This window comes from Branchiostoma lanceolatum, chromosome 14 (assembly GCF_035083965.1).
Source record: "Branchiostoma lanceolatum isolate klBraLanc5 chromosome 14, klBraLanc5.hap2, whole genome shotgun sequence".
Lineage (NCBI taxonomy): Eukaryota > Metazoa > Chordata > Leptocardii > Amphioxiformes > Branchiostomatidae > Branchiostoma > Branchiostoma lanceolatum.
This window is the reverse complement of record NC_089735.1, coordinates 7,803,914-7,818,227: the sequence shown is the minus strand read 5'-3', so window position 1 is coordinate 7,818,227 and position 14,314 is coordinate 7,803,914. Positions and strand designations below refer to the sequence as shown.

The following is a 14,314-nucleotide window of genomic DNA, read 5'->3' as shown; positions in this document are numbered from 1 at the left end:
AAAACTCAAAAATGGGCATCTGGCACGGCATCCTTTACTGTCAAGTTAACGTTCCGAATCCTATATTCATGCCACATAATGGGGAACTACAGCCATGAGTCTTCCACAGACCTTGACTATCCTCATCCGAGCCAACTTTGTCCTCGGGGCGTTGTTCCACCCACTCTCTCACATCATCTCTGGGTCACAGACCATGTGTGGTGGACATGTTTTTGAATCCCGGTCATCCCTTTTTTTTCTCGTGATGCATTCAATACAGTAACCGTAAATGCAGAAATATTCGCTGTGGTTATATGTTTGCGGTTTTTGCAGCGACCGTTTCACCGTGAACTTAAAACCACCGCAAACATTTTGTTTAATACTTCATCAATACTATAGTGCTGCCGCAAACTTTAAACCACCGCAAACACTCCATTGTCACTTTAGCGCGAAATAAAAACCATGCAAACTTAAATGCATTACAGTATACATGTATATAGTTTGGATAATTATGAAGTTGATTAGTCTTGCTGAGGAATGTAAATAAGTCCTATTTTTGCACCATCTTTTCGGATGTTCCTCAGGTTTATACTTGTATTGATTATGGAACTAGACGGCAGAGGGAAGGTCAAAAAAGGACATTACTGATGTGCAAGTGAAGCTAAGTACAAGTTTGGACTGACAACCCATTCTTTATATACACAATGTATATAGAAAAGTGTCAAACTTTGGACAGTAATTCAATACAAAACCCAATCCGCATATACTTCAAATTCTGTGTATATCTGACAGAAAATACAATACAAATGTGATCTGCTGCCTGTTCAATTTCTGAACCTTCCAAACATGACGAAATACTTAAAACCTGCCAGTAGGTTTTCCTTTTGATGACAGGCACAAACATGATAATTTATAGAATTCCTTTTAATTGATGACTAAGTCTTACATGTTTACTGACTTAGGCTAATTCTGTTAGATCTAACATTTTTTAAGATCAGTTAAATGAGCTAAGCCAGCATCTGTGAGCAAGATAGTTATTGAGAACAAGGTTGTTCTACTGCAGCTGAAAATCTTGCAATATTCACATGTTTATTTCATAGTGATCTCTTAATTACCAAAATATCATATTAACACAGACTGCAAATATGGGTTTAAATCTGCAATACTTATATATGGGGTTAGGGTTGACAGGATCATGAGGTGCTATTTGTGTCAATATTATGAAATGCTGTAAGGTATGCTGTGGCTAGTTCCTAACAAATTTGTTCCTGTCAATAGTACAAGAAAAATTCTTATTGACAGGAATATCTGCTCAACAGCCTGGGCCGTCTTAGATTGCATTGTCACATCTTCACCATTACTTTACACCAAAAAAGGGTTACCAATGATCTTAAACGTGACAAAGTCCCTGAATCTTAATCGTCGTACAGTGTGTATGTATATGTTTACCTGAATGTCTAGACTTCATCAGTGTAAATATACTTCAATGTATGTTACAACCAGAATTGTAAAATACAGGATTGTAAATTCATCACTCATAGCAACATCGACTATTCATTTTCTTAATGTATTTTAGAATCTCAATTACAGTTGTTTATGCCCATTCCTTGTGTGTGCGCAATATATGTTTAAGTTATCATGATGGTATTTCGATCAACGCTTTGTGGGGTTTTGTCGAGGTGCAGTGAGAATATGCCAAAAATTTACCGATCTTGACATCTGCTACATGTATATATTCATTATCCTTATATTGTAGAATCTCAGTCATTTGCCCATTCCTCATTTGAGCACAATGTTTTAGTTATCATGGTATTGCGATCAACACTTTATGTGTTTTTGTCGAGGTGCAGTCGGAGTACACCAGAATTTCCCTGCTGCCATCTAATCTCATGATGCCTTGAAGCAGAAAATGAGTCTGTCTGGCAGTTTGGAGATCCAGGTGTTGTAGAAGTTTGTGATGAAACCATTAGCTTACCTCCTGTGTTGCCTGACTAAAGGGCAGACGTCAAAGTTACGTTACGCAGTGGAGGGCTCAAAATGGGAATACGATTATATCACCACCTGAAATACTTTAAATTCTTCTTTTCCTTGAACTTTTTGGCCCAATCTGAGACTTTCTTGAGTTAGAAGGAACAGGTAGGGTCTAAGCTTTACCATTTTGGTCAAACTTTGTTCAGCTCACCAATTTAGTTGGCGTAAGGACACATGTGAGTTGTTGGGTCGTGCGGATAGATACATCAGAAATCTAAGGTCAAAGGTAGGATTTGCTTACTACTGGCAGCTTTTCTCAGAGTTTGAGCTGGACAACCCTCAGTTTTCTTTGCATGGTTATCACGTACATCCTTGTGACTTTCTAGTGGAAAAGAATTTTCAATATTGAAATTTTGGGTTAGTACTTTTATGAAGCTTTGTTTCAGTGTATTTTAGCATGCTTTCCTGTAGGCAGTGAGAGATTGTGTAATACAGGCTAATCTCCCATGCTGTTCTGAAAGGTTAACCCTTCAGCTCAAAATCCAGTAGTAATACAACAAAGATTTTGAAGAATATGCTGTACACTTGTGGACGATAGTACTTGTACAATCATTGTACATCATATGTAACCCTACACAATTACAGTATCTAGGTGCACTGGTGCACTCACTGTCAAAAATAAAGTGCACAGCTCCAATTTTGAGTGCAAAATAGTGCATATACTCCCAGTATTTGGATCCCTGTATCCACAGGATATGGCATAGCCAACATGCATACCAAGGCTCAGATGTATTGGTCACCTTTTCACTTTGTAGCCACCCTCTATATATCTTTCAAACGCTCATAGATTGCCATAACTGACTCTTAACAGTGAGGTCATAGAAGAAACTGAAAGCCTTCGTTAGGGCATGGAGGAATGTTGCGTTGGATGTTAATCCAATCTAGAGCAATCAAGTGGAGTATTCGACTCCAATCAGCGTCCGTTTTCAACCACCTGACAAAAATCAATAATTGATGTAGATGGCCCTGACCTTGGCAACCCCAGTGTGGCACCGAGGGCAAAGGTGAGCTGCTAGAATAAGCCCAGTCCACTGAGCCCTCTCGTCTAGATGCATAATGTAGTGTTCAGTACATACACATGCACTACCAGAAATATTTTATCTTGTTTTTCTTGTTTTGGTATGTTTAGAAAGATTTTCTTATGCAAAAAAACCCAGCAAATTCAAGAAACCTTCAATCTGTGAAAGTCTTCGTATGTCAATTCTTACACAAAGACTTTTGTTCTTTTTTTTTCTAAAAGATATTTCTAGTCTGATGTTCTCCAATAAGAATTTTCTAGAAAAATAAGAAGATTTTCTTTCTCAGCCTTACTACATGTATAAGATTTGTTTTTTGTTTGGTCAAAGGTGGTATTTTTACAGATTCTTTCATAAAGATATTTAATCTGGAAAATTTGATTCTTCTATTATGATAATAATTTTCTTGAACTTTCTTGGTTTAAGAAAAAAAATTCTTAGCACAAGAAAAGATGCAATTCTTGTTTGTGCTTAAAACAGGGGTTCTTGTTTGTGCTTAAAACAAGGATTCTTGTATACAGAATGATATTCTTGCTTACAGAAAAATTTTTTGGGTACAAGGAAAAATAAGAACAGTTTTTGGAAGTGCATGTATGGTTCTAAATGGTCTCTAGAAGCCAGAAAGAGAAAAGGCCGTCTGTGCCTTACATTAAAGACACTGATTGAGTCTTAGAATTCTTAAAGTATAAAAGAGCTGACTGATACAATGTATAACAAGAAATACTGGAACCTGAACTTTGTGTATGTTTCAACTCATCACAGTAAGAAATATGATGATAATGTATGGGGAAGGCTGTGCACCAGTATCCAGTACAATACAGCCTCAAAGATTATTTAGAAACGGGTCTAAAATACTGCAACGACAAGGTACCAGTACTGCAACTCAATAGACTTACACTCAGTCATATGATTTATTTACTTCTTTTGTTACTAAAAACGTTATTTCTACCACAAAGATGTAGATTTAACACTGGAAAAGATCAAAACATTGTATGAGCCGTTGAAATCATGATCATCATATGATGTTTGATTTGAAATCCTCTCAAAAGCACGCATCGGTTTTCTGCATAAGATACCTGAAGTCTAAATGATCAGTCTGTTATCAAAAACTGTTAATTCATGTTTCTGTTATCATTTAAGACCACTTGTTACTTTGCCAGCCAAAAATTTCATGGATATTTAGGTCTTCAAACTTTTGTTTGCACGTGTACATAAATCTGGTTGCATTTTACTATTCATTGCCTAGAGGGAACATGATAACTCCAAGGTCACAAACCTTTACATTTGACATAGCACTTACTCACTGACCACTGTTTTACATCAATGTTTAACCATTGAATGGGGGAATTGTCAGGGTTAACAACTATGACACAGCCAACCAGATGTCCTGTCCTGATAGAATCCCGCAGCTTTGGCTTTAAAGCCCATTGTAAAATGTGATTGTGATATGTTAAAGTGCCCGCTATATTGGGAATCTCAGATTTGCAATATGTCATGAAGTGGTAAACCATGCTGTAAACCAGGTACTAGGCTATCTGTTTCTAAACAGCTGTGAAGCAATGCTTTGTTTTGTTTCCATTTTTCTCATGTCAGACATTGTTTGTATATATCCACTGGTATACTTGTCCTTGTTTGTTAAAGTTACTGTTGAAAATTGTATGCTAAGGCCAGTAAGTCTTGCCTGATTCTTATCACGTTTTTACATTTATTAATATCGTGAATTCTACTAAATACCTTGGATAGAGTACCTTAAATAGGATGGCAAAATGCGTATGATTCACCTTAGCGTATCTTACCAGGTTTTCTTTTTTTTTCCTCACTTGTATGTAGCATCTGTAGACTGTAATGTCATGTTATTAAATGACCATAGGCAGCTTTGTCAGTGTGAGTGTCATTCAGCACCAGGGACAGCTGTGTCAGTGTGAATATCATTTAGCATCAGGGACAGCTGTTTCAGTGTGCGTGAATGTATTTCAGCACCAGGGACAGCTGTGTCGGTGTGTGTGAATGTATTTCAGCACCAGGGACAGCTGTGTCGGTGTGTGTGAATGTATTTCAGCACCAGGGACAGCTGTGTCGGTGTGTGTGAATGTATTTCAGCACCAGGGACAGCTGTGTTGGTGTGTGAATGTTATTCAACATTAGGGGCAGCTATGTCAATGTGAAAGTCGGTCAGCACCATGCAGGGACAGCTGTGTCAGTGTGAATGTCATTTAGTATCAGGGACAGCTGTTTCAGTGTATGAATGTCCTTCAGCACCAGGGACAGCTGTGTCAGTGTGAATGTCATTCAGCAAATGGGGCGGGTGTGTCAGTGTGTGAATGTCATTCAGCACCAGGGGCAGCTGTTTCAGTGTGTGTGAATGTATTTCAGCACCAGGGACAGCTGTGTCGGTGTGTGAATGTTATTCAACATCAGGGGCAGCTATGTCAGTGTGAAAGTCGGTCAGCACCAGGGACAGCTGTGTCAGTGTGAATGTCATTTAGCATCAGGGACAGCTGTTTCAGTGTGTGAATGTCCTTCAGCACCAGGGACAGCTGTGTCAGTGTGAATGTCATTCAGCAAATGGGGCGGGTGTGTCAGTGTGTGAATGTCCTTCAGCACCAAGGATAGCCATGTCAACTTGAATGTCCTTCTAGGGACAGCTTTGTAAGTGTGCCAAAGTCTTGATGACTGGTCTGTCATGATATCACTATCACCTTTAACCTTATTTCAGTCATAGAGAGGTGGGCGCTAAATCATATGTAACTATTTTTTTGATAGCAACGTAAAAAAGCTGCATATTTCTTCTCGTTTATTTATCGTTAATTCAAACATTACGTAAGAGGCTGAAATAAAGAGTTCATCAAGAATTTATTTATTTGCGTGTTCTGTATAAGTTAGCGTCTGAATTTTGCTACCTCTTTGAAAACAGGTTTTTAAGTATTCAACGCATTACATTAGAACATTATATGAATGTAAAGTGTATACCATTTAGTATGTAATAAACATGGTAATGCTAGGCTTCTGCGCAATTCTCTTGTAACCCATATAAAGGCAGCAGTAACATTGCAGTAGTATTGTTTTTATAGCTGCCAAACTGCGGTTTATATTGTATATCGCACAAAAGCCCGCCCTGTACTGCAAATAGAATTAATAATCATCTTTTTATGTCAACATAATTGCACAGGGTACTGTAAGATTACCACATTAAAAGAAAGCTTTTAGACAAAGCTGTACGGTATTGATTGAAATTTACGAAAATGAAGCTATACTGTCTGATGCACATTGGTTTGAAAAGTGTTATGATCTTGTATTTCTGCTTGATTGGAGATTAGGACAACAGCAAGAAAGATACAGATTCATTTGTCGCTGAAAAGTTTCTGAACTGTAAAGAGAGCTTTAGAAATAGCTTGAAATTTGATAACCCAAACTGGATACTTCTAAGTTCAAGTTATTTAATTGTATTGACTAGGATTAATGAAAATGAATCTATACAGTTCAAACTCAAGAAAATATGTTGAATGTGTGGATAGTGACAGCCTCAGCCTTTAGGGCAAGACCTGAGCTTATCACTTGCAGCTGTCAGCCCTTAAGACAAGTGTTCCTGACAGGCCTGTGAACAGTTATGTAAGTTTAGTCATGTTTCAAGGGTGTTGAGTGAAGGAGAATGCTGCGCTTCTTGAGTGGTGGATTAACTGAGATTATTGCGGTTGAAAGTCTTGTGTGAACTTGGCAAACTCAGTGGAGAGCCAAAGAAATTTGACTGGAGCTATGTGATTGGCTCTTTGGCTAGAGCTGTATGATTGGCTCATTGGCGGGTGCTGTATGATTGCCTCATTTCTTCAAGCTGAATGGTTGGCTCATTGGCTGGATCTGTATGATTGGCTCATTGGCTGGAACTGTATGATTGGCTCATTGGTCGGAGCTGTATCATTGGCTTATTGGTTGAAGCTGTATAATTGGTTCATTCATTGGAGCTTTATCATTGGCTCATTGGATGAAAAGATGTATACAATTGCCTCTTTGGCTGGAGCTGTATGACAGGGTCATTGGCTGGAGCTGTGTGATTTGCTCATTGGCTGAAGCTATATGATTGGTTCATTGGCTGGAGCTATATAATTGGCTCATTGGTTCAAGCTGTATGGTTGGCTCATTGGCTGGATCTGTATGATTGGCCCATTGGCTGGAGCTGTATAATTGGTCAATTCAGACTTAGGATGATGCTCGATGAATATATAAAGCATTTATTCTTTATATGCATTGTTTTTACAAGGAGTATTAGGTTGCTTGATATCCCGTCCTGAGAGAAAGCTTAAGGAGTAATCCAAGAATATAGCCTGAGCCAAGCATTGCATGCCCTAATGTTAGGCCTGAGACTTGGATTATGGATTTTGACATTAGGAAGCCATTCCACGCTGTCAGAAATCCTTATATTGTAGGTTTAGTTTACGACAAGCTCTAACATCTGTTGGTCATTAGAGACGCTATCCACACCACCTGTATGGTCGTCGTAATAAAGGACGGTTGTATTTCGAATCCGTTCAACAGAAGAAATACAAGGGAACGGCGTTTCTGTGACTGTAAGGGAGATTGACTGTTTATAATTCTGACAGCAACAGTCAATTCTCTGGTGCTTTACTCTCCCCGGCAGCCAAAAGCAGGGATTTGATACATCCATCTGTGAAAGCCCCCTGCCTTCTTGCTCTTTCGGAAATGACGTGTGATCCATCAGTGGGATGCGTATTGTCCAGGACATAGATGGAGGTGGTTTTGAACACAATGATTTAAGCACTGTAATTCGTATCACGGTGCAGCAAGGTTTTTTCTAAACCAACTGATATGTATGCTGCACCCTTATACTTACTCTGTGTGCCCTCATTCTAAAATAAAGAGTCCATCAAACATGACATAATTGTATATTTACAAAATAAGCAGCAAACCTCCTTAAAAAAGCCATTCACTTAAAAGAATGTCACCATGATTAATAGTAATTTGTATCGGATACAATCTGTTAAATATTTAGGTCTAACATAGATGAAGTGAATGGAGGTGATTTTCGACAGGATAACTTACATGTAAGCACTGTAATTCGTATCACGGTGCAGCAAGCTGGATCCTAATTATGCTAAGCTGGATCCTAATTATACTAAGTAATGCTCTGTGTGCCCTTATTCCATATTGACGATTCCATCAAACATGATGCTGTGTGTTTACAAAATAAGTAGCAAACCTCATTTGTTTGATTTTTCACTTATCATTGTATAAAAAAAACATAATATGATTAATTGTGTTGCATAAATTTTTGGGTAAATATACCGTCTTGTTTGTACAAAATATGCACATTTCTGATGTAACTGAACATAGATCCTTACAGATCATACATTTAAGTACAGACTTAAGAATTTTTCCTGAGCAGTGTTGTTAAGTTTCGAATTGGCTGCTGTGTTTACTATGAAGGAAATTAACTTGTGAGCACAGGTGTATCTGAACCTCCCCATGTGATAAGGCAGCTTAGACTGCCCTGAAATAGGTCAGTCCCCTCATTAATCCAAATGCCCTTATATTCCCTGGCTGTCACAACGTCTTAATCTGTAAGTTAAAGGTCGAGGGCGGTGTCAGGTACGGACCAATCTATTAGGGTAAATGCTTTTTATGTTCGCAGAGATTTCATTTTGTAGTAGGGAAAACCGGGAGTGTTCGCAACGGTTTTGATTTCGCTGTTGTTGAACCAAGGGGGTAGGCGGGCAGAAAAAAGAACTTACGTTTGAGATCGCAGTGAAGAGTTTACCATGGAAACTGCAAACATTAAGCCACTGCAAAAAATGTCAACATTTACAGTAGTTGGCCAGGTTAAGAATGAAGCATTTTAGATAGTGGTCATGCTTGTGTTTTGCTAGATATTGAAAATATTACCCATTGAATTTTGACCCCCTTTGAATCTATTTGCCCAGATGTATGAGTATGAGTATGTGTATGCATAATTTTATGTTTGGTAAATACGAAGAATATGTACTAAGCAAAACAATGTTAGCTGACCTGCAGCTCATTATTATTTTTTTCATATTGTTGAAGTTTAAAGGCACCCAGAGCATTTTATAAGGCTTGAAAACTGGAAATATTCTAGTTGCTGTAATCTTTATGAAATTGACATTTAATGCCACATTTGCGTGCAGATTTCTTATCAAAAGTGCTTAAAAGCAGCTACATGGTGATCTTTTAGTTTCACGCGCCTAGTGTAAATAGACCGATACCATAGCCCCGCCCAACTTCGTTAAAACGTAGAAATGCAAAATTAAAACACACAAAAGCAAATATTTGACGGACATGCTGTCACTCAGAATGTTGAATACTTATGAAGACTTCTTGTGTTGCTTAGGTCCTGTGGCACCTGGATGTGTTCCGGCGTAGCTTCCGACAGTTCTCCGGTCATGCCTGCATGGGGAACTCCTGCATCTTCTGTGCATTAAAGGTGGGTTTTAGATAGTGCTGCATACCAGTACACAGTACCGGTGCTGCAAACATCATTTAGATACAGGTCCAAAACACTGTAACATCAATGTACATGAATGTACCAGTACAGTACCTGACGGTATAACTTCTGTGCATTTAAGGTGGGTTTTACATTTTGTAGATAGTGCAGGTCCAAAGATGCAGGTGCAAACATCATTTAAGTACAGGTCCAAAGCACAGGAACATCAATGTACCAGTACTGTTACAGTAGCTGTGTAACTTCTGTGCTTTAAAAGTGGGTTTTAGATACGTAGTGCTGAGGGATGTCCCTGTAGCTCAACTGGTAGCAGCCTCACAGTTGAGCTCCCGGTTCCACTCAGTTGACCCCAGTTCAATCCTGGGAAGAGCATCTCGGTTGGGGCTGCATCTGTCTTTCGGAAGGGAGGTAAAATAGGGTCCCATGTTGGAGGAGGTGCCTTGAACATGTTAACAGGGAAGGGCTAGCAACCCCTCCCTGTAAAAAATGTACCCTGCTGCTGAATGTGTATGTGTGTGTGAATAGAATTAAGTGGCCCACATTGTACACTACATACATAGACAATAGGTACTTTCGATGGCTAGACATACTTTAAGTGTCTAAAGTTGGCCACAATGGTAGATTAGTTGGTGGATTGTTGGAGCAGTGTTTCAAGATAAATGAATTTTGATATCATGATGATACCTGGATGACAGGATGTTTCCAAATATTGATGACGCATTGTCTACAGGTAGGCTTCCTGTGTCAGATATTAATGATCATCCTTATATCTTCCCCATTTTGTAATCCAAAACCACTTCAACCATGCCTACAAGAACATGTATCATGTGCAAAATGATAGAAAGGTTTACAGTCATTCAGACAGTTCATTTAAGGCCGGAAACGGAGGTCTATCTATGGAAATAAAGACGTCACAAGCAGAAAATTGCTTGTAAATCAAAGATGCTTCATAGGATGATATCAGTTATCAGTGGAGATTCTATGTACTTTTGCCATCTTGAAGCAATCAGCTCAATTTTGTAGGAAGAAGAAAGAAGTAATGTTACATGTGGGGGTGGCCATGCAAGCAAACACAGTTTTCGTTTACATCCATGGTATTTGACAGCTGGCAGGTATAATGAAGTTAGAAGATTAGCTTACCGATTAACATTTTAATTAGCAGATCAAATTTATTAATTAACATGTAAATGAATCTTTTGCATTCCAGCTAATTTTTTGCTTGCCACTGCGTCAATGTGACGTAATCGCGAACGCTCGTGTTGCAATCTGATAGAATCCGATAGAGATCCTGATTGGAGTCTGTAAATTTAAATGTAATTCCCTTTAAATTCCCGTCAACTTTAATTCATATCACTTTACATGTAGATCAATGGATTGACTTGAAATTGAGGATTTAATAAGAAAGAAACAACCTTAACACATCCTGTATCCTGATCCAAGTCTGTCCACAGAGATTCCGATCAGAATATCTACCAGTAGAATTGCTGATTTTGCCAGATCATAATCTTAACTCACACATTTATATCCAGCACACCATCCCCTTTCCCCTTCCCAAGTTCTCCACTAGGCTTAACATTTAAGACATCTGTTCGGTCTTAAAGGAGCATTCCACTCCAGAAACGGATATTATAATTCACCAGAGACTAAATTGTTATGCTTGAATCCAGTTTATTTTGTCAAATCTACCATGATTTGAAGCCTGAATGCAGGGCAAACATTATAGAGATTGAGATCTTGACTTCACCGGAGGAACCTTCCAAAAATGCCTGGGTTCAATGTTTCTTACAGAAATACCAAAATCTCTGTATTCCCAGACGCAATAGTCTTTGCGTACATTCCTAAATGTGTCACTCGACTGCTTTCGTTAAGCTTGTCACATCTATCGTTAACGAGAAATTGTGCCTGAAGTTGGCCATGCAAGTACATATAGAAGCGGGTCTGTATGGGGGTACATGGATTACCGGTAAGAAAAGGATTATTGTCGAAAAGACAAAAGAGGTACAAGTCATGTAGTTTAGCCAAAAGTCGGGTGCATTTAGAAAATATACATGTAGTCTATCAGAAAATAATATCCACTATCTTTTCAAATTCTCTACCATCAGCTTATCATGATTTAAATCCCACAAGGTGCCACACAGATAATAATCAAGATTATTCCATATACAGAAATAGACACATGTCTTCTCTGTCAGTGCATCTAGAAGGTGGAATAATATTTGTAGCTACCATGGTGTGTGAGACAGTCTATCAGACATACATGTACATGTAAGCTTCTCTGCTTGACATTCAGGTAGCAACACGGACCATCCTTTATCTATATAAGAAATATGACACAGAAGGCCTGCAGACAGTGAGTTATGATCACGGCATGTGTTGTCTGCATGGTAATGTGACCATACTGCAGTAAGGGCAGCAGATAGACATGTAAACCTAGTAATAGCGAGCATTGGTCAATTTTACGGCCTTGTATCATCAGTTGTGTCTACAAGCGTTTGCATAAATTTTATGAAATTTGTATGAATCTTAATGATTCATGCGGTTTAATAAGATTCATAGATCATCAAGTTTCTTTTATTCACAACCAAGTATTTTACAAGAGCCGACGTTTCAACAACCTTGCTATTCAGTCATTTGCCAACCTGATGAAATTTTTCACGGAACAAGATTCATAGTTTTACGTTTTCGCATAGAGATTTTAGGCATTGCCGAGTGTTTTTTTGATAAAATTCATGCAAATTTCATAAAATCTTTGCAAATGCTTTTATTAAAGGCACACCAGATTATGAAGCTGCAAAGTCAAGGCTCACAATATTTTGCTGCTGATTAATAAGTGTTTGCGGTTGGACCCTTTAATGACACACGATGACAGTAAAAGCTTTTTATTAGTAATTTCAAACTCAAATCATTTTGGGTCTATAAATTGATTATTTTACAATAGGGCCTTCCCAGTGAAATGACTAAATGCAACAAAACTGTATTTAATTAGTTTAATTTGATGAATAAATCTGATTGTACAGACTCACTGAATGAATAGGCAACAAAGATAATTTAAAAAGAACACATCACAAACATACATCAACATTCACAATTTAGGTACTACAGTATTCAACCACTTGTAACATCCAGCCTATCTTTCTTTAGTTCCAAAACCCAAGTATTCCCAGAAATGCATGAATGGTTTCATTTTAGATTTATGGTCTTTTATCTGATGGCTACTAGCTAGCATGGACCCTGCTTTACTGAAGATTTGTGGCCATGACTAGATATGTTACAAGTGTGCGGGAACAGTGAGGCCACTGTCAGGGTACCATCTTAGAAATGTACATCAGCAGCCTCTATTGATTGATGATATTGTGGTCGCTGCAGTATTAAGTCCCATGGCGATTTGTGACCACAGGTAATAGGAACCTCTTTTCATCCAGGCTACATTTGTATGTGCACATTTTTGTATGACATAAACACATTTTTGCAGTCTTGAGGATATGTTTTGATTCTGATTCGAGTATTCAATACTTGATGTACAAATCGCCATATTTTAAAGCATATTGTAATGAGTCATACCTTTTATAAGAATCCAAATACAGTCTTGAAAAACCTGTGGGGCACCAAAACTTCAAGCTGAAACCCTTGCATTTTTTTTCACTAATACTTAGAGCTGTCATTAAACTTAGTCTACCTGCAAAATTTTAAAATGCAGGAAATGCCATTTCAAAATTTTCCCAGGGTAGAATACCACCAGACCCACTAGTATTGTTGCCAGAGGTGCTCAACAATGTCATGCTGAAAATTTGGTTTGCAGTCCTCCCCCCCCCCCCCATATGAAATTTCCTGCTGCAGCCTCTAGGGTAACTTAATGTACTGTAAAGATGAGATCCCGCTGCTTTATACACATGGCCTTGTACACGTCCCCATGTATGACATATATGAATAGACCCCATGTATGAATAGACATTGAGGCACTGAGCAGTTCTTTCAGCAGTTCTTGGATGGATCCTCTACATTTATCACTGTTGCCGCCATCAAAATTATAATGTGTGCTACATGTACAATCCAACTCTCAGGCACTTTCTGTACAGATTCAATGTCTCAGTTGTGGAACAACACAGGCAACAATTAGAAAAGTATTGGACTGTAATTTATTCCTTACAAGGAATTATGTTATTTTTGTTCTCTACTGTCATTTGATATGCCTTATAATGTGTAAATATGAATGTGTAGACCACAGGAAGAATAACCTCTTATGAGGCTAACTGTGGATCTAAATAAAACTGAACCCTAAACAATCCAATGGTATAAACCAATGAGGCCTTCACAAGATCACCATGGCCTGTTGCTTTCAAGTATCCACCCAACTGTAAAGCAATGTACAGTCCTTTGCTGGACTGCTAATTTCTCCTGATGACACTATTATGGAGGTCATTCGGTCCTCATTTGGGATAGTCCATTGCAGGACAACAAGCTGGATGAAGAATGATCAGACTGTTAGCAGTTTGAAGGGCAACTGGCCTGATGCAGAAAAGGAAAATTTAAGCAGGTGTCTCACTGGACTGCACCAAAAATTGCACCACTGGATTGCGCTAGGAAATTGCGTCAACTTTGAGAATTTGTGCCAATTTTCTCTTGCAGTCTTGATCACTCTTTCCTGCGATGCATTTTTATGAAGTCCGTACAGATAAGCCAAACAAAATTGGGCATGCCCAGAATGTCACATTTTCAATACAAGATAACTTTATTGGGAATCACAGTGTTGTCACTGAATTAAAAACAAGTATACAGTCAAAAGTTCATCAAAAAGATATATTCTGTGATAGAAAAATGT

At 38.3% G+C, this 14,314-nt stretch overlaps 1 protein-coding gene across 4 annotated transcripts in view; it reads left to right on the top strand.

The window, feature by feature from the left end:
- LOC136448726 (uncharacterized) overlaps nucleotides 1-14,314 on the top strand; it is a 115,124-nt gene that overhangs the window by 64,464 nt on the left and 36,346 nt on the right. For all 4 annotated transcript variants that reach the window (XM_066448371.1, XM_066448370.1, XM_066448369.1 and 1 more), the window contains exon 5: nucleotides 9,385-9,477. In XM_066448371.1, coding sequence (XP_066304468.1) covers nucleotides 9,385-9,477 — 93 coding nt within the window. The remainder of the gene's footprint in view (nucleotides 1-9,384; nucleotides 9,478-14,314) is intronic.